Source organism: Oncorhynchus kisutch, unplaced genomic scaffold (genome assembly GCF_002021735.2).
Source record: "Oncorhynchus kisutch isolate 150728-3 unplaced genomic scaffold, Okis_V2 Okis09a-Okis19a_hom, whole genome shotgun sequence".
In the NCBI taxonomy this organism is placed as follows: Eukaryota; Metazoa; Chordata; class Actinopteri; order Salmoniformes; family Salmonidae; genus Oncorhynchus; species Oncorhynchus kisutch.
This window is the reverse complement of record NW_022261985.1, coordinates 7,168,075-7,192,359: the sequence shown is the minus strand read 5'-3', so window position 1 is coordinate 7,192,359 and position 24,285 is coordinate 7,168,075. Positions and strand designations below refer to the sequence as shown.

The 24,285-nt window shown below is 41.5% G+C and overlaps 1 protein-coding gene across 1 annotated transcript in view; it reads left to right on the top strand.

Moving 5' to 3' along the window:
• The window catches only part of LOC109876625 (voltage-dependent calcium channel subunit alpha-2/delta-4-like), a 26,255-nt gene extending 2,622 nt beyond the window's left edge, over positions 1-23,633 (top strand). Inside the window, exons 2-12 of the mRNA XM_031815422.1 lie at positions 2,654-2,698; positions 3,578-3,640; positions 13,841-13,911; positions 15,050-15,125; positions 16,269-16,321; positions 16,772-16,827; positions 17,041-17,058; positions 17,938-18,058; positions 20,148-20,263; positions 21,424-21,506; positions 21,725-23,633. Of these exons, the coding sequence (XP_031671282.1) occupies positions 2,696-2,698; positions 3,578-3,640; positions 13,841-13,911; positions 15,050-15,125; positions 16,269-16,321; positions 16,772-16,827; positions 17,041-17,058; positions 17,938-18,058; positions 20,148-20,263; positions 21,424-21,506; positions 21,725-21,841 (777 nt within the window). The 5' untranslated portion in view covers positions 2,654-2,695 and the 3' untranslated portion in view covers positions 21,842-23,633. The remainder of the gene's footprint in view (positions 1-2,653; positions 2,699-3,577; positions 3,641-13,840; positions 13,912-15,049; positions 15,126-16,268; positions 16,322-16,771; positions 16,828-17,040; positions 17,059-17,937; positions 18,059-20,147; positions 20,264-21,423; positions 21,507-21,724) is intronic.
• The last annotated feature ends 652 nt before the right edge of the window (positions 23,634-24,285 follow it).

The following is a 24,285-nucleotide window of genomic DNA, read 5'->3' as shown; positions in this document are numbered from 1 at the left end:
GTAGCTGTGCCCTGCTTATTAACTACTATAATATAGCTAATAGCTGTGCCCTGCTAATTAACTACTATAATATAGCTAGTAGCTGTGCCCTGCTTATTTACTACTATAATATAGCTAGTAGCTGTGCCCTGCTTATTAACTACTATAATATAGCTAGTAGCTGTGCCCTGCTTATTAACTACTATAATATAGCTAATAGCTGTGCCCTGCTTATTAACTACTATAATATAGCTAGTAGCTGTGCCCTGCTTATTAACTACTATAATATAGCTAGTAGCTGTGCCCTGCTTATTAACTACTACAATATAGCTAGTAGCTGTGCCCTGCTTATTTACTACTATAATATAGCTAGTAGCTGTGCCCTGCTTATTTACTACTATAATATAGCTAGTAGCTGTGCCCTGCTTATTTACTACTATAATATAGCTAGTAGCTGTGCCCTGCTAATTAACTACTATAATATAGCTAGTAGCTGTGCCCTGCTTATTAACTACTATAATATAGCTAATAGCTGTGCCCTGCTAATTAACTACTATAATATAGCTAGTAGCTGTGCCCTGCTAATTAACTACTATAATATAGCTAGTAGCTGTGCCCTGCTTATTTACTACTATAATATAGCTAGTAGCTGTGCCCTGCTTATTTACTACTATAATATAGCTAGTAGCTGTGCCCTGCTAATTAACTACTATAATATAGCTAGTAGCTGTGCCCTGCTTATTAACTACTATAATATAGCTAATAGCTGTGCCCTGCTAATTAACTACTATAATATAGCTAGTAGCTGTGCCCTGCTTATTTACTACTATAATATAGCTAGTAGCTGTGCCCTGCTTATTAACTACTATAATATAGCTAGTAGCTGTGCCCTGCTTATTAACTACTATAATATAGCTAATAGCTGTGCCCTGCTTATTAACTACTATAATATAGCTAGTAGCTGTGCCCTGCTTATTAACTACTATAATATAGCTAGTAGCTGTGCCCTGCTTATTAACTACTACAATATAGCTAGTAGCTGTGCCCTGCTTATTTACTACTATAATATAGCTAGTAGCTGTGCCCTGCTTATTTACTACTATAATATAGCTAGTAGCTGTGCCCTGCTTATTTACTACTATAATATAGCTAGTAGCTGTGCCCTGCTAATTAACTACTATAATATAGCTAGTAGCTGTGCCCTGCTTATTAACTACTATAATATAGCTAATAGCTGTGCCCTGCTAATTAACTACTATAATATAGCTAGTAGCTGTGCCCTGCTAATTAACTACTATAATATAGCTAGTAGCTGTGCCCTGCTTATTTACTACTATAATATAGCTAGTAGCTGTGCCCTGCTTATTTACTACTATAATATAGCTAGTAGCTGTGCCCTGCTAATTAACTACTATAATATAGCTAGTAGCTGTGCCCTGCTTATTAACTACTATAATATAGCTAATAGCTGTGCCCTGCTAATTAACTACTATAATATAGCTAGTAGCTGTGCCCTGCTTATTTACTACTATAATATAGCTAGTAGCTGTGCCCTGCTTATTAACTACTATAATATAGCTAGTAGCTGTGCCCTGCTTATTAACTACTATAATATAGCTAATAGCTGTGCCCTGCTTATTAACTACTATAATATAGCTAGTAGCTGTGCCCTGCTTATTAACTACTATAATATAGCTAGTAGCTGTGCCCTGCTTATTAACTACTACAATATAGCTAGTAGCTGTGCCCTGCTTATTTACTACTATAATATAGCTAGTAGCTGTGCCCTGCTTATTTACTACTATAATATAGCTAGTAGCTGTGCCCTGCTTATTAACTACTATAATATAGCTAGTAGCTGTGCCCTGCTTATTAACTACTATAATATAGCTAACAGCTGTGCCCTGGCTATTAACTACTACAGTGTAGCTAATAGCACGCTGCCCACTCAACCCATCCAGGACTCTATAAATGACAGAGAGAGACCACTTACAGAAGGCCAGGCAAGTAGTCACAAACAGAGGGGATTCTCTCAGAGTGAGGGGGCGGTAAGGTAGGCAGATACAGTAGATAGGTCTGTTGTCTCTTAGTGGTTGAAGAGATGGTGCGTGTGGGCTGGGAGGAGGGAGGACTGGTGAGGTTCATAAAGGACATCAATAGTGTTCATACAGTATGTATGTACCAGCATCCCTGTTATGTTTCTCTGTGTGTTTCCCAATAACAGACAACAGGAATTATTCTCAGGGGAGGGAGGGGGCTGGGGGGGGGGCGTCTGTTACCATGGTAACATCTCTGTGCTGTGGCTCATTGTGGTTCAAGAGCAGAGTCACAATGATGACCTCATTTCCTCTATTTGGAGACTAACCCTCTGGGTTTTTTTTTTTTTTTTAAATTCTCTCACTTCATCTCACTTTTTCGTCTCTCTCCATATTTCTCTCAATTCAATTCAAGAGGCTTTATTGCCATGGGAAACATACGTTTACATCGCCAAAGCCAGTGAAGTAGATAATAAACAAAAAGTACCAATAAAACAATAATGAACAATAAAAATGAACAGTGAACATTGAACATTACCCTCACAGGAGTTCCAAAATAGTCAAATACATTTGAAATGTCATATTATGTCTATTTACAGTGTTGTAACGATGTGCTCTTTCTCACTCCCTCTCTCCAGTGCTCTAATACAGAGGGCATCTGTCCGCTGACATGTGAAGCCATGGTGAGGATCTTCAGGCTATGTGTGCATCCCAAATTACAACCTATTCCGTTTATAGTGTACTACCAGTGGCCATGTCACTGTATAGGGATTAGGTTGCCATTGTGGACACAGGCTATATCTCCTGTCCTACTGTGGTATGTAGCCATCTCTCACTCCAACCCTGTTGATCCCTATACCACAGCCATGACCTCCATGACCTGAGTCACATGACTTATGGTCCCTTACATCAACCAGCCCCATTATAAAGACCCTTCCTCAGGGTGTCAGGTTGTATGATGGACCATTAGTAAAAGAGAACGGCTGGTCTCTGCTTGTCAAGAAAACAGCATCCATCACTGTCTTCTCTTCTCTCATCTGTCCTTACTATCCTCCCTCTCTCTCTCTCTCTCTCTCTTTCTCCCCTCTCTCTCTTTCTCTCTCTTCTCTCTCTTTCTCTCTCTTTCTCTCTCTTTCTCTCCTCTCCTGTCTGTCTGTCTGTCTGTCTGTCGTCTGTCTGTCTGTTCTGTCTGTCTGTCTGTCTGTCTGTCTGTCTGTCTGTCTGTCTGTCTGTCTTCTGTCTGTCTGTCTCTGTCTGTCTCTCTGTCTCTGTCTCTGTCTCTCTCTCTGTTTCTCTCTCTCTGCTCTCTCTCGTCTCTCTGTTCTCTGTCTCTCTGTCTCTCTGTCTCTCTTTCTCTGTCTCTCTCTCTCTCTGTGCTTCTCTGTCTCTCTGCTCTGTCCTCTCTCTCTCTCTGTCTCTCTCTCTCTCTCTCGTGCTCTCCTCCTCTCTCTCTCTCTCTGTCTCTCTCTCTCTCTCTGTCTCTCTCTCTCTCTCTGTCTCTCTCTCTCTGTCTCTCTCTCTCTGTCTCTGTGTGTCTCTCTGTCTGTGTCTCTCTCTCTTAGGACCTGGCCTGCTACCTCATCGACAGCAATGCTTTCATAATCATCTCCAAAGAAAAAAGCCATGTGAGTAACTCTGATAGATGTTGAGATAGATATACAGTGTGTGTGTGTGGTCATGTGCTAGGTAGCACAGCAGAGGGAACATGGCTGTACAGCTCATATATAGTGTCTGTATAGTCTGTACTATGTCACTGAACAGAACAGAGGAACCAGTCCATAGTAGTGTATAACTGTAGTGTCCCAGTCCATAGTAGTGTATAACTGTAGTGTCCCAGTCCATAGTAGTGTATAACTGTAGTGTATAACTGTAGTGTACCAGTCCATAGTAGTGTATAACTGTAGTGTCCCAGTCCATAGTAGTGTATAACTGTAGTGTCCCAGTCCATAGTAGTGTATAACGTAGTGTCCCAGTCCATAGTAGTGTATAACCTGGTAGGTATAACTGTAGTGTACCAGTCCATAGTAGTGTATAACTGTAGTGTCCCAGTCTCATAGTAGTGTATAACTGTAGTGTATACTGTAGTTGTAACCAGTCCATAGTAGTGTATAACTGTAGTGTCCCAGTCCATAGTAGTGTATAACTGTAGTGTACCAGTCCATAGTAGTGTATAACTGTAGTGTATAACTGTAGTGTACCAGTCCAGATGTAGTGTATTAACTGTAGTGTCCCAGTCCTAGTAGTGTATAACTGTAGTGTATAACTGTAGTGTACCAGTCCATAGTAGTGTATAACTGTAGTGTCCCAGTCCATAGGAGTGTATAACTGTAGTTGTCCCAGTCCATAGTAGTGTATAACTGTAGTTTTCTAACTGGTAGTGTACCAGTCCATAGTAGTGTATAACTGTAGTGTCCCAGTCCATAGTAGTGTATAACTGTAGTTGTACCAGTCCATAGTAGTGTATACTGTAGTGTCCCAGTCCATAGTAGTGTATAACTGTAGTGTACCAGTCCATAGTAGTGTATAACTGTAGTGTCCAGTCCATAGTAGTGTATAACTGTAGTGTCCAGTCCATAGTAGTGTATAACTGTAGTGTCCCAGTCCATAGTAGTGTATAACTGTAGTGTCCAGTCCATAGTAGTGTATAACTGTAGTGTCCCAGTCCATAGTAGTGTATAACTGTAGTTGTCCCAGTCCATAGTAGTGTTAACTGTAGTGTCCCAGTCCATAGTAGTGTATAACTGTAGTGTCCCAGTCCATAGTAGTGTATAACTGTAGTGTCCCAGTCCATAGTAGTGTATAACTGTCGTGTCCATAAACAACAGCTGGAAGAAAGGCCTTGTAGAAATGTGTCTAATCTCTCCACTGGGACAGAGGGAAAACACACACACACACCAGAGGCCCATTACACTGGGCTTGGCTCCTGACTAATTGTTTTGCTGGTTTTTATTGTCAGTGTATCGACGTAGAGGCTTCCAGGCTTCCAGGGCCCTGTTAGAATAGTGTTTATCTAGGAAACACCTGATCTATCCTCTCTGTAGACCAGATAGGTTGGATATTGTCTCCTTCCGTCCATGTAATATATTGCTTACCACATGCTCGTGTTGTAATCTGTGTGTGGGTGTGTGGGTGTGTGTGTGTGTGGGGGGGGGGGGGGGGGGTGCAGGAAAGCTTGGTGGGTAAAGCCTGCTGATCCTGTCAACACGAAACAGAGATGAGAAAACATGCTTGATCCCCTGTCCTACTTCCCTGCCCCCTTCGGGCGGCACGATTTACAGATGGAAATGGTCCATTTACACAAATGACATCACACCTCACTCAATTCAGCGCTTCCTGGTCCCATGCGTCAAACCATGTATCAAAGTTATTTCAGTTATATTAAAACCAGGGAAATCTGGAGAGTCCCCCTACTGATTATAGACCCGTAAGTTTAATAAATTGGGACAATAAAATAATAAGTAAGTTTATAAGCAATAGCGTGGTACAAGTCTTACTGCACGATAGACATATCAATCAAACACGGTTTATTAAAATAGACACTTACAAACAAATACAAGAACCTGTTTCAGTTTAATACAATATACAAAAAAATACAAGATGTAGACCAGATATAGATTCATTAAAAATGGCTGTTGTTGCGGAAAAGGCTTTCGACCCTCTTGAATGGCCTTTTCTATTCAAAACTTTGGAAGCTTTCAACTTTACAGCTGAAATAATACATTTTATAATAAATATTCTATATTGTATATCCCCTAAAGAAAATATATACACAAATAATACATGATCTGATGAAATTGCTTTAAAAAGGGGCACAAGACAGGGATGTCCCTTCTCCCCCTCCTGTTTTCACTGGCAATTGATCCGCTTGCAGAAAGAATTAGACAAGACCCAAACGTATACAGGTATCAGTATTGGTAAACATGAACATAAACTAAACTTATTTACAGATGATCTCCTGATATTCCTGACCAATGTTGAAAACTCAAAACATTTGACATCTCTCTAAGTCTGAGAGGGGTTTTAACCTTGTATCAACTCACTACCCAAGGCTTTTACTTGCTGCATATACTGTAGTTAAATGCACCAGAGAGGAACACTGGTCCCATGTTGAAGATGTGCTCATCCATCGCCAGAATCTCCTTGTGTCTATTTTCAAAGGATAAAGAACTATTAAAAACCTCATAGTTAAGAACACTATAACAATATGGAAGAAAGTTAACCGTGTTCTACAAGAACCAATATCACTCCCTAAAACACCACCCGGTGGAACAATCCTTGCATAGTTTTCCAGAAGTCTCTGATAAATTGGTCCACATGGAAAACTAAAGGTGTAACGGATGTGAAACGGCTAGCTAGTTAGCGGTGGCGCTAAATAGCGTTTCAATCGGTGACGTCACTTGCTCTGAGAAGTAGTAGTTCCCCTTGCTCTGCAAGGGCCGCGGCTTTTGTGGAGCGATGGGTAACGATGCTTCGTGGGTGACTGTTGTTGATGTGTGCAGAGGGTCCCCTGGTTCGCGCCCGGGTATGGGCGAGGGGACGGTTTTAAAGTTATACTTTTACAAAGGCATAGTAACTCTTGTTCATAGGAAATACTTTTATTTCCATGACAGCTTTAAAAAGCCATTTTGTATTAACCAATGTAAGATATGTTAAAATACACCTTAAAAGTTGTATACAGCATCACCTAATGTCCATTTGAAATCTTTAGGACATCAGCGCAATCTAGAGAGAATCCTATTTGAGTCAGAAAAGGTTCTTCATATGAAAGGTCAGCTAAACATAACTTTGCGGAGAGCCGATCCAACTGACAATCTCTTAGAAAAAAATAATCTAAACCATTGGAACCAAGATTTAAAATGAACTGATAGTGGCACAAGATGGAGGGAATGTTGGAAGATCACTGGTGCAGCCAATGCAGCCTGGCGGCTAGCTGCCCCTCGGTCCAAACACAAACACACACCCACCAAACACAACATGAGTTATTCTCAGCTGAGGAGCAACGAGGCGTCCTAATCACAGTCCCTGGGAAACAGCTAGTTATTGTGTTGTCACTTTTCTGTCTGTGTCTTAAAATGAAAACTATTTCAGTGTCCTAGTTGTATTGTGTCTATGCCTGTGGAACAGGGAGGAGAGGGGAGTAATTGTAGCCAACTGTCTCAGTTCATATTTTATCAGTGTGGGGGCGGCAGGTAGCCCAGTTGCTAGAGTGTTGAGCCAGTAACCGAAAGGTTCCTGAGCCTGTCGATCTGCAAGGCACTTAACCCTAATTGTTCCAGGGCCATCAATAGTGGCTGGCCATGACCCCCCTCTCTGAGGGTGTCTCAGGTAGACTGGGATATGCAGAAAACACATGTCCATTTAACCTCACACTGGACATGTGGAAAACAGGACAAATATGAGCCTATTTCAACTTGTGTTTGAGCAGTACTTCCTTAAAACTAAAATAGGTCACAGGAAACAGTCTATCCCCACATACCTAAATTGAAGCACCTCTGCAGGTACACACACACACAGACACACACACACACACAGACACAGGGAAACAGACACAGACTAAAATAGGTCACAGGAAACAGTCTATCCCCACATACCTAAATTGAAGCACCTCTGCAGGCACACACACACACAGACACACACACACAGACACAGGGAAACAGACACAGACTAAAATAGGTCACAGGAAACATAGTCTATCTCCACATACATAAATTGAAGCACGCGCAGGCACTACACACACACACACACACACACACACAGACAGACACAGACAGAGACACAAACTGTAGTGTAAAATGACAAATAAAATGATGAATGAACGTATAAGTGGGCTAACACAGTCTTTAGCTCAGTGGCTAACACAGTCTTTAGCTCAGTGGGCTAACACAGTCTTTAGCTCAGTGGCTAACACAGTCTTTAGCTCAGTGGGCTAACACAGTCTTTAGCTCAGTGGCTAACACAGTCTTTAGCTCAGTGGGCTAACAAGAGTATTTAGCTCAGTGGGCTAACACAGTCTTTAGCTCAGTGGGCTAACACAGTCTTTAGCTCAGTGGCTAACACAGTCTTTAGCTCAGTGGGCTAACACAGTCTTTAGCTCAGTGGGCTAACAAGAGTATTTAGCTCAGTGGGCTAACACAGTCTTTAGCTCAGTGGCTAACACAGTCTTTAGCTCAGTGGCTAACACAGTCTTTAGCTCAGTGGCTAACACAGTCTTTAGCTCAGTGGGCTAATAAGTCTTTAGCTCAGTGGCTAACACAGTCTTTAGCTCAGTGGGCTAACAAGAGTATTTAGCTCAGTGGGCTAACACAGTCTTTGCTCAGTGGCTAACACAGTCTTTAGCTCAGTGGCTAACACAGTCTTTAGCTCAGTGGCTAACACAGTCTTTAGCTCAGTGGGCTAACAAGAGTATTTAGCTCAGTGGGCTAACAAGAGTATTTAGCTCAGTGGGCTAACACAGTCTTTAGCTCAGTGGGCTAACAAGAGTATTTAGCTCAGTGGGCTAACACAGTCTTTAGCTCAGTGGGCTAACACAGTCTTTAGTTCAGTGGGCTAACACAGTCTTTAGCTCAGTGGGCTAACACAGTCTTTAGCTCAGTGGCTAACACAGTCTTTAGCTCAGTGGCTAACACAGTCTTTAGCTCAGTGGGCTAACAAGAGTATTTAGCTCAGTGGGCTAGCACAGTCTTTAGCTCAGTGGCTAACACAGTCTTTAGCTCAGTGGCTAACACAGTCTTTAGCTCAGTGGGCTAACAAGAGTATTTAGCTCAGTGGGCTAACACAGTCTTTAGCTCAGTGGCTAACACAGTCTTTAGCTCAGTGGCTAACACAGTCTTTAGCTCAGTGGGCTAACAAGAGTATTTAGCTCAGTGGGCTAACACAGTCTTTAGCTCAGTGGGCTAACAAGAGTATTTAGCTCAGTGGGCTAACACAGTCTTTAGTTCAGTGGGCTAACACAGTCTTTAGCTCAGTGGGCTAACACAGTCTTTAGCTCAGTGGCTAACACAATCTTTAGCTCAGTGTGCTAACACAGTCTTTAGCTCAGTGGCTAACACAGTCTTTAGTTCAGTGGGCTAACACAGTCTTTAGCTCAGTGGGCTAACACAGTCTTTAGCTCAGTGGCTAACACAGTCTTTAGTTCAGTGGGCTAACACAGTCTTTAGCTCAGTGGCTAACACAGTCTTTAGCTCAGTGGGCTAACACAGTCTTTAGCTCAGTGGGCTAACAAGACTATTTAGCTCAGTGGGCTAACGCAGTCTTTAGCTCAGTGGGCTAACACAGTCTTCAGCTCAGTGGGCTAACACAGTCTTTAGCTCAGTGTGCTAACACAGTCTTTAGCTCAGTGGGCTAACGCAGTCTTTAGCTCAGTGGGCTAACACAGTCTTTAGCTCAGTGTGCTAACACAGTCTTTAGCTCAGTGTGCTAACACAGTCTTTAGCTCAGTGTGCTAACACAGTCTTTAGCTCAGTGGGCTAACACAGTCTTGTGATACCCAGATGACCCAGATCAAACCCAATCAGTCACATTGGACATTACATCCCATGGTACACTGCCAGAGATATTACTTAGCAAAAAGGTCTCAATGAGGATAGACTGCTTCTTTATGACTTTGCGAGTCCTTCAAATAAATGTCTTAGTAAACTGAAAGCCCTAGAACCCAACACAAATCCTCAGAGGTAGTAGAATAGTGGAGCAGAGTCCACCGCAGGCTAGTATAGGAGAGACGGCTACGGTCACTCAAACACTAGCTGTCCTCTATACACCTAACCTCTACCTCTACCCAGCTGATGAGCTGTCCTCCATACACCTAACCTCCACACCTCTACCTCTACCTCTACCTCTACCCAGCTGATGAGCTGTCCTCCATACACCTAACCTCCACACCTAACCTCTACCTCTACCCAGCTGATGAGCTGTCCTCTATACACCTAACCTCTACCTCTACCCAGCTGATGAGCTGTCCTCTATACACCTAACCTCTACCTCTACCTCTACCTCTACCCAGCTGATGAGCTGTCCTCTATACACCTAACCTCTACCTCTACCTCTACCTCTACCTCTACCCAGCTGATGAGCTGTCCTCTATACACCTAACCTCTACCTCTATCTCTACCTCTACCCAGCTGATGAGCTGTCCTCCATACACCTAACCTCTACCTCTACCTCTACCCAGAGCACTGCAATACAGTACAGGTGACAGGTGACATGCCAGTGAGAAATAAACCACTCAACCAAGCAAAACAGTACAAAACAGCCTGGCTGGATTAAAATGAATAATTGAACTTGTACGGTGGACTAGATGGGAACTTCACTGGAGGAGAAGTGGAGAGAGAGAGGGAGAGAGAGAGGGAGAGGTAGAGAGAGAGGTGGAGGTAGAGAGAGAGGTAGAGAGAGAGGTAGAGGTAGAGAGAGAGGTGGAGGTAGAGAGAGAGGTGGAGGTAGAGAGAGAGGTGGAGGTAGAGAGAGAGGTGGAGGTAGAGAGAGAGGTGGAGGTAGAGAGAGAGAGAGAGGTAGAGAGAGAGGGAGGTGGAGGAGAAGGAAGAGGGGAATGGAGGAAAGATGTTTGTCGTTTTCCACTTTGCAAAATGAGGTGAAAGGACAACTTCCTATGACTGGAGGGAGGGAGGGAGGGAGGGAGGGAGGGAGGGAGGGAGGGAGGGAGGGAGGGAGGGAGGGAGGGAGGGAGGGAGGGAGTGTATTATATATTGTGATAGTGTATTATATAATGTGATAGTGTATTATATAATGTGGTAGTGTATTATATCATGTGGTAGTGTATTATATAATGTGGTAGTGTATTATATAATGTGGTAGTGTATTATATAATGTGATAGTGTATTATATAATGTGATAGTGTATTATATAATGTGGTAGTGTATTATATAATGTGATAGTGTATTATATAATGTGATAGTGTATTATATAATGTGGTAGTGTATTATATAATGTGATAGTGTATTATATAATGTGGTAGTGTATTATATAATGTGATAGTGTACTATATAATGTGATAGTGTATTATATAATGTGATAGTGTATTATATAATGTGATAGTGTATTATATAATGTGATAGTGTATTATATAATGTGGTAGTGTATTATATAATGTGATAGTGTATTATATAATGTGATAGTGTATTATATATGTGATAGTGTATTATATAATGTGATAGTGTATTATATATTGTGATAGTGTATATATAATGTGGTAGTGTATTATATAATGTGGTAGTGTATTATATAATGTGGTAGTGTATTATATAATGTGGTAGTGTATTATATAATGTGATAGTGTATTATATAATGTGATAGTGTACTATATAATGTGGTAGTGTATTATATAATGTGATAGTGTATTATATAATGTGATAGTGTATTATATAATGTGGTAGTGTATTATATAATGTGATAGTGTATTATATAATGTGGTAGTGTATTATATAATGTGATAGTGTACTATATAATGTGATAGTGTATTATATAATGTGATAGTGTATTATATAATGTGATAGTGTATTATATAATGTGATAGTGTATTATATAATGTGGTAGTGTATTATATAATGTGATAGTGTATTATATAATGTGATAGTGTATTATATAATGTGATAGTGTATTATATAATGTGATAGTGTATTATATAATGTGATAGTGTATTATATAATGTGGTAGTGTATTATATAATGTGATAGTGTATTATATAATGTGGTAGTGTATTATATAATGTGGTAGTGTATTATATAATGTGATAGTGTATTATATAATGTGGTAGTGTATTATATAATGTGGTAGTGTATTATATAATGTGGTAGTGTATTATATAATGTGGTAGTGTATTATATAATGTGGTAGTGTATTATATAATGTGGTAGTGTATTATATAATGTGGTAGTGTATTATATAATGTGGTAGTGTATTATATAATGTGATAGTGTATTATATAATGTGATAGTGTATTATATAATGTGATAGTGTATTATATAATGTGGTAGTGTATTATATAATGTGATAGTGTATTATTTATTTTTTTATTTCACCTTTATTTAACCAGGTAGGCTAGTTGAGAACACCTTTATTTAACCAGGTAGGCTAGTTGAGAACACCTTTATTTAACCAGGTAGGCTAGTTGAGAACACCTTTATTTAACCAGGTAGGCTAGTTGAGAACACCTTTATTTAACCAGGTAGGCTAGTTGAGAACACCTTTATTTAACCAGGTAGGCTAGTTGAGAACACCTTTATTTAACCAGGTAGGCTAGTTGAGAACACCTTTATTTAACCAGGTAGGCTAGTTGAGAACACCTTTATTTAACCAGGTAGGCTAGTTGAGAACAAGTTCTCATTTGCAACTGCAACCTGGCCAAGATAAAGCAAAGCAGTGTGAACAGACAACACAGAGTTACACATGGAGTAAACAATTAACAAGTCAATAACACAGTAGAAAAAAAAGGGGGAGTCTATATACAATGTGTGCAAAAGGCATGAGGAGGTAGGCGAATAATTACAATGTTGCAGATTAACACTGGAGGGATAAATGATCAGATGGTCATGTACAGGTAGAGATATTGGTGTGCAAAAGAGCAGAAAAGTAAATAAATATAAACAGTATGGGGATGAGGTAGGTGAAAATGGGTGGGCTATTTACCAATAGACTATGTACAGCTGCAGCGATCGGTTAGCTGCTCAGATAGCTGATGTTTGAAGTTGGTGAGGGAGATAAAAGTCTCCAACTTCAGCAATTTTTGCAATTCGTTCCAGTCACAGGCAGCAGAGTACTGGAACGAAAGGCGGCCAAATGAGGTGTTGGCTTTAGGGATGATCAGTGAGATACACCTGCTGGAGCGCGTGCTACGGATGGGTGTTGCCATCGTGACCAGTGAACTGAGATAAGGCGGAGCTTTACCTAGCATGGACTTGTAGATGACCTGGAGCCAGTGGGTCTGGCGACGAATATGTAGCGAGGGCCAGCCGACTAGAGCATACAAGTCGCAGTGGTGGGTGGTATAAGGTGCTTTAGTGACAAAACGGATGGCACTGTGATAGACTGCATCCAGTTTGCTGAGTAGAGTGTTGGAAGCCATTTTGTAGATGACATCGCCGAAGTCGAGGATCGGTAGGATAGTCAGTTTTACTAGGGTAAGCTTGGCGGCGTGAGTGAAGGAGGCTTTGTTGCGGAATAGAAAGCCGACTCTTGATTTGATTTTCGATTGGAGATGTTTGATATGAGTCTGGAAGGAGAGTTTGCAGTCTAGCCATTAATGTGGTAGTGTATTATATAATGTGGTAGTGTATTATATAATGTGATAGTGTATTATATAATGTGGTAGTGTATTATATAATGTGATAGTGTACTATATAATGTGGTAGTGTATTATATAATGTGATAGTGTATTATATATTGTGATAGTGTACTATATAATGTGGTAGTGTATTATATAATGTGATAGTGTATTATATAATGTGGTAGTGTACTATATAATGTGGTAGTGTACTATATAATGTGGTAGTGTATTATATAATGTGGTAGTGTATTATATAATGTGATAGTGTATTATATAATGTGATAGTGTATTATATAATGTGGTAGTGTATTATATAATGTGATAGTGTACTATATAATGTGGTAGTGTACTATATAATGTGATAGTGTACTATATAATGTGGTAGTGTATTATATAATGTGGTAGTGTATTATATAATGTGGTAGTGTATTATATAATGTGGTAGTGTATTATATAATGTGGTAGTGTGTGTTACATTTACTATGCTGTCAAAAACGGAGTGTTTGTAAAGACAGTGTGGTCTTCTCCCTGTCTGTCGGTCTGTCTCTAGGTGGGGAGGTTCTTTGGAGAAGTTGACGGCTCAGTGATGGCACGCCTTATCAAGATGGCCATGTTCAAAAGGTAAGACAATAGTCTTCTACTGTTCTATATCTCATGATAATGCCTTTACCAGTTCTATATCTCATGATAATGCCTTTACCTGGTCTATATCTCATGATAATGCCTTAAACTGTTCTATATCTCATGATAATGCCTTTACCTGTTCTATATCTCATGATAATGCCTTTACCAGTTCTGTATCTCATGATAATGCCCTTACCTGTTCTATATCTCATGATAATGCCTTTACCTGTTCTGTATCTCATGATAATGCCTTTAACTGTTCTGTATCTCTCTCATGATAATGCCTTTACCTGTTCTATATCTCATGATAATGCCTTTACCTGGTCTTATATCTCATGATAATGCCTTTACCTGGTCTTATATCTCATGATAATGCCTTTACCTGGTCTTATATCTCATGATAATACCTTTACCTGGTCTTATATCTCATGATAATACCTTTAACTCATTTTAGGTCTCAAACTGCTTTACGTTGTAAAACCCTTGTCACGTTGCATGTGGTTATTAGTGTAACATACCAGACTGTGTGTCATCACAGGGTTAGCCCTTTGATTTGATTGGCTGGCTCGGGTTTCTCTTACATCTACTGTACACCCTATTCCCTTTATAGTGCACTACTTTTGACCAGAGCCTATGTGTTCTAAATAGCACCCTATTCCCTTTATAGTGCACTACTTTTGACCAGAGCCTATGTGTTCTAAATAGCACCCTATTCCCTTTATAGTGCACTACTTTTCACCAGAGCCTATGTGTTCTAATTAGCACCCTATTCCCTTTATAGTGCACTACTTTTGACCAGAGCCTATGCGTTCTAAATAACACCCTATTCCCTTTATAGTGCACTACTTTTGACCAGAGCCTATGTGTTCTAAATAACACCCTATTCCCTTTATAGTGCACTACTTTTGACCAGGGCCTATGTGTTCTAAATAGCACCCTATTCCCTTTATAGTGCACTACCTTTGACCAGGGCCCATAGGCAGTAGGGTGACATTGGGACCTTTCAGCTGTGTCTCTGATGTAGAAACACTCCTGAGTGAAGTGATGCTCTATAACAGTTCAAAGAAATGATGTTTGATTTTAGAGGATATTACGCAACCTGTTTCTGTGCGTCTGTGTGTGTGTGTGTCTTCAGGGTATCTCTGTACGACTATCAGGCCATGTGTAAGATGGGAGGACATTCTGCCAGCAGCGCCAGACCCCTTCTTAGTGTGAGTAAACATGTAAACAACAGTCTCTGTGTGTGTGTTCATGGATGTGTGTGTGTTTGTCTGAAAACTGTGTGTGTGTATCTGTGTGTGTGTGTGTGTATGTGTGTGTGTGTGTTTGTCTGAATACTGTATGTGTGTGTTTGTCTGAATACTGTATGTATGTGTATGTTTGTCTGAATACTGTGTGTATGTATGTGTGTGTGTGTGTTTGTGTGTTTGTCTGAATACTGTATGTGTGTGTGTGTGTTTGTGTGTTTGTCTGAATACTGTATGTGTGTGTATGTGTGTGTTTGTCTGAATACTGTGTGTGTGTGTGTGTGTGTGTGTGTGTGTGTGTGTGTGTGTGTGTGTGTGTGTGTGTGTGTGTGTGTGTGTGTGTGTGTGTGTGTGTGTGTGTGTGTGTGTGTTTTTAAGGGTATCTGTACTTCACTACATTCCTAAAGAAAATCATGTATTTTTTACTCCATACATTTTCCCTGACACCCAAAAGTACTAGTTACATTTTGAATGCTTAGCAGGAAAATGTCCAATTCAAGAGAACATCCCTGGTCATCCCCACTGCCTCTGATCTGCTCACTAAACACAAACTCTTCCCTTGTAAATGTTGGACTGTGCCAATGGCTCTCCGTTAAAAAAGACATGTCTGGTTTGCTTAATATAATACATTTGAAATGATTTAGACTTTTACTTTTGATACTTAAGTATATATTCTAGCTATTAGATTTCCACCACTGATCACTGCTCTGGTAGGAGATGCTGTGGGTGTGAATTGATGCCTAGTGTCAGTGATTAGAAAAGAGAGGTTATTCACAGCAGACGTCTCATCTCTCAGCACTGAATCCACTTCCTCTCTCTTGTTTCTCTGAGAGTCATTCTGTGTTGTGTATCTTTCTTTTTCGCATACTGTGTGGCTGCATGCTCATTGGAAGTCTAGACTGGGTCACTGTGAAGCACTTTGTGACAAATGTTTCTCTCTCTTTCTTTCTCTCTCTCTCTCTCTCTCTCTCTCTCTCTCTCTCTCTCTCTCTCTCTCTCTCTCGCTCTCTCTCGCTCTCTTTCTTCATTGTTTTCTTGATCTATCTCTATATTGCTCTCCCTCTCTCCCTCCCCCTCTCTCTCTCTCTCTCTCTCTCCTCTCTACAGCCCTTCTATGGTCTGGCGGCTGCTCTAAAGTGGTTCCTCACAAACTTCCTACTGTAAGTGTGTCAGAGAGATCAGAGGTCTTGGCTGCTGGTAGCTAGTTAATTCTCAAGAGCCATTACAATTTACTCTCACTTGTTCTGTATGTATTGCTCTCTCTCTCTTCTCTCCATCACCCCTTCTCTTCCTCTCTCCATCACTCCTTCTCTCCCTCTCTCCCTCACTCCTTCTCTTCCTCTCTCCATCACTCCTTCTCTCCCTCTCTCCCTCTCTCCCTCTATCTCATCACTCCTTCTCCCTCTCTCTCATTCTCTCCATCACTCCCTCCCTCCCTCGTTCCATCACTCCTTCTCCCTCTCTCCACTCCTTCTCTCCCTCTCTCATTCTCTCCATCACTCCCTCTATCCCTCGTTCCATCACTCCTTCTCCCTCTCTCCACTCCTTCTCTCCCTCTCTCTCGCTTTCTCTTTCACTCATCTTCTTTCTTTCTCCTTTCCTCTCTGTAGGTTTTTACTGGAGTTCAACATCTGTGGTCTCTGGCACTCTGACCGCTTTGCTGAAGGTAACACAGTCCAGTAAAGAGCACTCATTCCTATTCATCTCATTCAGCTTCTGTGTGTTGTGTTGCACTGTTTGGCTTCAATGTCCCAATCTGTGTCTCTCATGTTGTCTCCTGTCCTGACCACACTCACCCATGTCTCTATCACCATCATCATCATCATCATCCTCGTCATCACCTGTCAATCATTCTCACCACCTCATTCCTCCCACCCAGCCAAGCCTGGCTTCAAAGGTACAGATTAAACCTCCCTTCCCTTATCTACTAGTCCTTTCCCTTAGCTCCTAGTCCTTTCCCTTAGCTCCTAGTCCTTTCCCTTAGCTCCTAGTCCTTTCCCTTAGCTCCTAGTCCCTTAGCTCCTAGTCCTTTCCCTTAGCTCCTAGTCCCTTAGCTCCTAGTCCTTTCCCTTAGCTCCTAGTCCCTTAGCTCCTAGTCCTTTCCCTTAGCTCCTAGTCCCTTAGCTCCTAGTCCTTTCCCTTAGCTCCTAGTCCTTTCCCTTAGCTCCTAGTCCCTTAGCTCCTAGTCCTTTCCCTTAGCTCCTAGTCCCTTAGCTCCTAGTCCTTTCCCTTAGCTCCTAGTCCCTTAGCTCCTAGTCCTTTCTCTTAGCTCCTAGTCCTTTCCCTTAGCTCCTAGTCCTTTCTCTTAGCTCCTAGTCCTTCAGTGTTTGTCATTGTGAACGAACCAACAAGGTGTATGGGCTGGATGGAGTTCGGAGAAGGGGTTAAGGTTTGCTTGCAACTCATGTTGGGCTCCCGAGTGGCTCAGTGGTCTAAGACACTGCATCTCAGTACAAGAAGTGTCACTGTAGTCCCTGGTTCGAATCCAGGCTGTATCACATCTGGCCGTGATTCTCATAGGGTTGGTGCACAATTGGCCCAGCGTCGTCCAGGTTTGGCCCGGGGTGGGCCGTCGTTATAAATAATCATTTGTTCCTAACTGACTTGTCTAGTTAAATAAAGGTTACTTTTATTTTTTTTAACATAATGATGTCCATCATACAATGTCCATAAGGGATTAGGACTGGAGGTGTGTACGTTAGTGTGAGTGATGGTGATTGGCTCTCCATCACTCACGTTAGTATGAGTGATGGTGATTGGTTGTCTCTGTCCCCAGCGTCGGCCCAGAAGAAGAAGGGAGACATCCTGCAGCCGTGTGACACAGAGTACCCCAGCTTTGTCTACGAGCCCTCCATCAAGGAGACCAACAGCCTCATTAAGTGTGGACGCTGTCAGAAGTAAGAACACACACACGGCCATGCACACACACACACACACACACTTTTTCTGTCATAAAAAAAAAAGTTAACAACATCATTTATATAAATGACAAAGCATGAAAATATATTTTATATAAACAAAACAATCAGACAAATTCCAGAAGCTAGAAGCTGTAGGTTCTTTATAGAAATCCCACAGCTTGAGTCACACAGTCTCAGTCAATCTCTCTTAGAGTAAATCACTTCCTGATTCATTTTTTCCCAAGATTATTTTCTGTCTCTGCGTATCAGCTCTTTATCTCTCTACCTCCATGTATCTGTCATTCTCTCTCATCCCATCCATACCCATGACTCCTGTCTCTTCTGACAGGCAGACACTAGTCTGAAGATCAGGGAGGGAGGGAGGGAGGGAGGGAGGGAGGGAGGGAGGGAGGGAGGGAGGGAGGGAGGGAGGGAGGGAGGGAGGGAGGGAGGGAGGGAGGGAGGGAGGGAGGGAGGAGGAGGGAGGGAGGGAGGGAGGGAGGGAGGGAGGGAGGGAGGAGGGAGGGAGGGAGGGAGGGAGGGAGGGAGGGAGGGAGGGAGGGAGGGAGGGAGGGAGGGAGGGAGGGAGGAGGGAGGGAGGGAGGGAGGGAGGGAGGGATGTTTCTGTTGAGGGGTTTAGCAAAGGTCATCTCAATTTCATCTAAATGGGGAACAGCGGTTTGAGGTGTTCCAGCGCCCCCATCTGGTAGAAATGGGATATAACAAAAATAATGAGTCTAATGAAATGGGAAGGGGGATTCCTAGTCAGTTGTAAAAAAAAAAAATTTAAAAGCACTCTCCACATCATGGAATGACATTGTATTGAGATGTGTGTGAATCCAAATGAATATACACTGTATATACTATCGTACTCAAACTCTATCTTTATCCAGAGATTACACATTCATTTAGGATCTTAGATTAATCCATAGATTAAAGGCCCGACCAGACAATAGAATGGTGGAAGTGTGCATCCTTTCATACCACTAAACTGTTTAATGACCACTAGGTGGCAGTGTTTCATCGTGTTTGTTTGTAATATAGTGTGTGTTACAGTTACTTGTTACCTGTCCAAAATTGTAATCAATAATGACATTTCTGGATTACACAAACTCAGTAATGTAATCTGATTATTTTTGGATTACTGTCCCTTTAAGAGGAATTAGAAGAAGTCAAAAAGGATCCATCAAATGCATTTGGTGTGTCATCATAGTGGTCTCTGATTGGTGGTCATCATTTTGTGTGTCATCATAGTGGTCTCTGATTGGTGGTCATCATTTGGTGTGTCATCATAGTGGTCTCTGGTTGGTGGTCAGACTCTCTCAGGTGGAACAAACTTAAACATTTTTCAATGCTGAATTGAATGTCTTCTAGAAAAGAGAAAGGTCTGTCTGTCTGTCTGTCTGTGGGTCTGTCCGTCCGTCCGTCCGTCCGTCCGTCCGTCCGTCCGTCCGTCTGTCTGTCTGTCTGTCTGTCTGTCTGTCTGTCTGTCTCTCTCTCTGTCTCTCTCTCTGTCTGTCTCTCTACACCCTCAGCAGTAAATATTATGACTCCAGGTCTGAGAAGAGGAGACTTTGTATCTGGTTGATGAGCTGGTGTCTTTACCTCTCCTGTCATCTGTCTGACAACACTTTGTTTCCTTTTCAGTCTGTTCACTATCTAGTCCTAATGTATTAGCCCAGTGTAGAGATATCTGAGACCTGGTCACATAGTAAAGGAGACATTTCATTTGAAGGTTTATGGTGAAGATCTTTCTTCATGATGGCAGTGTGCTTTTACCTTTGATTACCTGATTGTTTCATACAAGTGGTATTCTAACCATTCCATTGCCTTCTCTCTCTCTCTACCTCTCTCTCTACCCCTCTCTCTCTCTCTCTCTCTCGCTCTCTCTCTCTCTCTCTCTGTCTCTCTCTCGCTCTCTCTCTACCCCTCTCTCTCTCTCTCTCTCTCTCTCTCTACCTCTCTCTCTCTCTCTCTCTCTCTCTCTCTGCCTCTCTCTCTCTCTCTCTCTACCTCTCTCTCTCTCTTTCTACCTCTCTCTATCTCTGTGTCTGTGTCTTAACTGTTCTGTGTGTGTGTGTTGCAGGATGTTTGTAACCCAGGCTGTCCCTGACAGTAACCTGCTGATGTTGGTGGTACAGGCAGACTGTGACTGTTCCCGTCAGTACCCTGCTATCACCATGGAACCCAAGGAAGTGAAATATATCCTTTAACATGAAGAGCTATCTTACTGGTTCACTCTCTCTGACACAGACAGTGATTGATATAATTATAATGGTGTTGTGGAAATGGGATTTCATATCTATGAATAAGCAGTTCCTTAGTCATGTATCAGACAAATCACTTCTCTTATTATATTTATTTCAGACATCGTTCATTTCAACCAGTTATGAATTGCTGTTTTACGCTGTGGGGAGCAGTATCTTCCTAAACTCTCCTCATAGATGACCTGCAGGGTCATAGCCGAGCATTCAGATGTCGAAATGGCAGTATTGTAGCATAGATACTCCTTGTTGTTACGTGTGTTGGTATTGTAGCATAGATACTCCTTGTTGTTACGTGTGTTGGTATTGTAGCATAGATACTCCTTGTTGTTACGTGTGTTGGTATTGTACCATAGATACTCCTTGTTGTTACGTGTGTTGGTATTGTATCATAGATACTCCTTGTTGTTGTTGTTTAGTGTGTTGGTATTGTACCATAGATACTCCTTGTTGTTGTTGTTTAGTGTGTTGGTATTGTAACATAGATACTCCTTGTTGTTACGTGTGTTGGTATTGTATCATAGATACACCTTGTTGTTACGTGTGTTGGTATTGTATCATAGATACTCCTTGTTGTTACGTGTGTTGGTATTGTACCATAGATACTCCTTGTTGTTACGTGTGTTGGTATTGTACCATAGATACTCCTTGTTGTTGTTGTTTAGTGTGTTGGTATTGTAACATAGATACTCCTTGTTGTTACGTGTGTTGGTATTGTATCATAGATACTCCTTGTTGTTACGTGTGTTGGTATTGTATCATAGATACTCCTTGTTGTTGTTTAGTGTGTTGGTATTGTAGCATAGATACTCCTTGTTGTTACGTGTGTTGGTATTGTATCATAGATACTCCTTGTTGTTGTTGTTGTTACGTGTGTTGGTATTGTATCATAGATACTCCTTGTTGTTACGTGTGTTGGTATTGTATCATAGATACTCCTTGTTGTTACGTGTGTTGGTATTGTAACATAGATACTCCTTGTTGTTGTTTAGTGTGTTGGTATTGTATCATAGATACTCCTTGTTGTTACGTGTGTTGGTATTGTACCATAGATACTCCTTGTTGTTACGTGTGTTGGTGCCCTTGACCTCTGTGTACATAACGCCTCAGTAAAGTGTGACAGGATGAAATCTCAGAAGGTCCGTAGGAGACCCGAGTCCTGCCACGCCTATCACCCTCAGGTCAGCACCCCGTATTGGTCCACTGACTCCCAATAACCTCACTTCAACTGGATGGATTGCCATCAGAAGAAAACATGTGTTGTACTTTTCTCATAGCTCCTTTCATTTCAAACTGAGTTTTGATTATTCTAAGATCAAAAATGTGAACTTAATAGCCTTATTAAGTAGTGTTCATTATACCACTGGCTGTAACTGTGTGTGATAACGATTGATTTCAGGAAAACGCCAAGGAGTGTGGAGATGCATCGCAGATCTACCTGTCTGTCTCTCTCTTCCTAACCTGTCTCACTGCCTCCTTCACCTGTCTCAAGGCCTCCACGCTGGTCTTCCGATGACAGACAGATAGCTACCTAGCCTAAACCCCGCCCCCTCTGGAAATCTCTCTAGAATGTTCCAGAATGCCTGATCTTAGCATGCCTGCTACTGCTTGCGTTATCTATATCAATCAATATGACTATATGGCTAAAATTATGATATTGATCATTTGGGCTGATGGACTGAGAGGAATAAGCTGTTGACTGACTCCATGCTTGATGACTTTACAATCACAGAGAGCTGTTGACTGACTCCTTGTTTGATGACTTTCAACCACCAAAGTTGTGCTTCTTTGGAAAACCGTTCTAAAACCATGAAAGGGCTTTTTGGCTTCTTCTTCTTCAGTGTCTGATAAGAGAACATTATAGTGTTTCTATGCAAAAGGAAACATACTTTATTTGACCGTGGAAAGATCCAGTATCGTCAATACGATTCCAAAGGACTTGACTTTGCAATAAGACCATGGAAGACTCTCAGTCTGTGGATGATGGGTTTTATAAATGGTTTTGATAAAATAATACTCTGGATTCATGCATGTGTTGTCTGTTTACCTTAAGCCATGAAATGGAGGAAGAACCTTGGATAAGGCAGTGGCATCTTTGAACAGTGATACAATTCAGATAGTAGAATCGGTGACCCCTGCTGGTTGAAATATGACATTGCAGGATGGTGATGAATCAACTGGAGGCTGGCTGGCTGCTGAAGGATGAACACAATGGACTCAACTTCCACATTGTTCTGTTCATAACTCATCAGTCTTTGGTCTACGCACCATAAACACATCAAGTATCTACTATTAAATGTGAGCTGGGTTTTCACTGTTGGAAATGGATGGACTGTTTCAGGAAAAACCTTCAAGTCACATCATATATGCAATCTAAGGCTTATTAACCAGTTGACTTAGTTGGCTGACTGCAAAACAAGAACCATTACTGACCACTTACTTCTGTGATGGACTACTAGGTGGAACAACCATTCTGTTAGAAGGAACAACGTTACAATGTGATGGACTACTAGGTGGAACAACCATTCTGTTAGAAGGAACAACGTTACAATGTGATGGACTACTAGGTGGAACAACCATTCTGTTAGAAGGAACAACGTTACAATGTGATGGACTACTAGGTGGAACAACCATTCTGTTAGAAGGAACAACGTTACAATGTGTTGATATCAGGATCTCCAAGGTGTCTTTCATCTGAGTTTTACTGTTTTACTCCAAAGACTTTTATGACGGTTTATAGTTTTCAGCTAAATTCATGCATTCAATTATTATATTTTTCATTACATAATCTGTTCTTTCTAATTCAAATGACTTGAATGAAATGAGTATAAAATGCATCATTGAGAATAATAGGATGGGATACTACTAGTATTGCTGCTGGACATTAAACACTACTGTCAGATGTTACTGTCTAGTGATTTTCTAACTGGTGTTTTTTATCAGTCTGTCCTTTTCACTTTGACAGTGATGCTCTAATGATTTCATATCATCATGTGGTAACTGTCCTCATGATGCAGTATTGTTGATAAAAGATGCTGTTGCCCATGTGTATGTATGTAATGTGATGTCCTGAGTCCTGTGTGTCTTCTGTGTGTCTGGCTTGGCTTGTGTCCCACATGGTACCCTTTAACCCTATGTAGTGCACTACTTTTGACCAGGGCCCATAGGGAATAGGGGACCATTTGGAACACAGCTTGAGAGTCTAGAAGGCAATTTGATTCTCACAGCACAGTTTGATTGACATGTAGGATAATCTGCAATGGATCAATAATAATACAATGAATAAACTTCCCCTTTATTTTAAAGTTGTTCTCAGTTTTGATGGTTGAATTTTATCCTGTCAGTTATGACATGTTTTATCCTGGATCATCGTCTAATTAACATATTCATCAGTGTCTGTACTCAAAACTCACTCAAAACTCACTCAAAGATGGTATTTTCTTCAGTGGTTTGTTTTTATTTCTGTAATGCTTCAGGGAAAAGTAAAGGTGGAACGATGTACACTGAGAGTCAGGAAGCAAGTTCTGGAAGGGAAGACATTTAATAAATAAACACGACACACGAACAGCCCACCAAGATGACATAGATACAGAGGGGAGTGAGGGGAGGCAGGGTGCACCGGTACTCTAGGGGGAGTAGTGGGGAGGGGAGGCAGGGAGCAGGGGTCCTCTTGGGGGAGAAGAGGTGAGTGTGGCAGAGGACAGCCCAGTCTGGAGTATCAGAGATGAGGGGAGACAGAGGACAGCCCAGTCTGGAGTATCAGAGATGAGGGGAGACAGAGGACAGCCCAGTCTGGTGTATCAGAGATGAGGGGAGACAGAGTACAGCCCAGTCTGGAGTATCAGAGATGAGGGGAGACAGAGGACATCCCAGTCTGGAGTATCAGAGATGAGGGGAGACAGAGGACAGCCCAGTCTGGTGTATCAGAGATGAGGGGAGACAGAGGACAGCCCAGTCTGG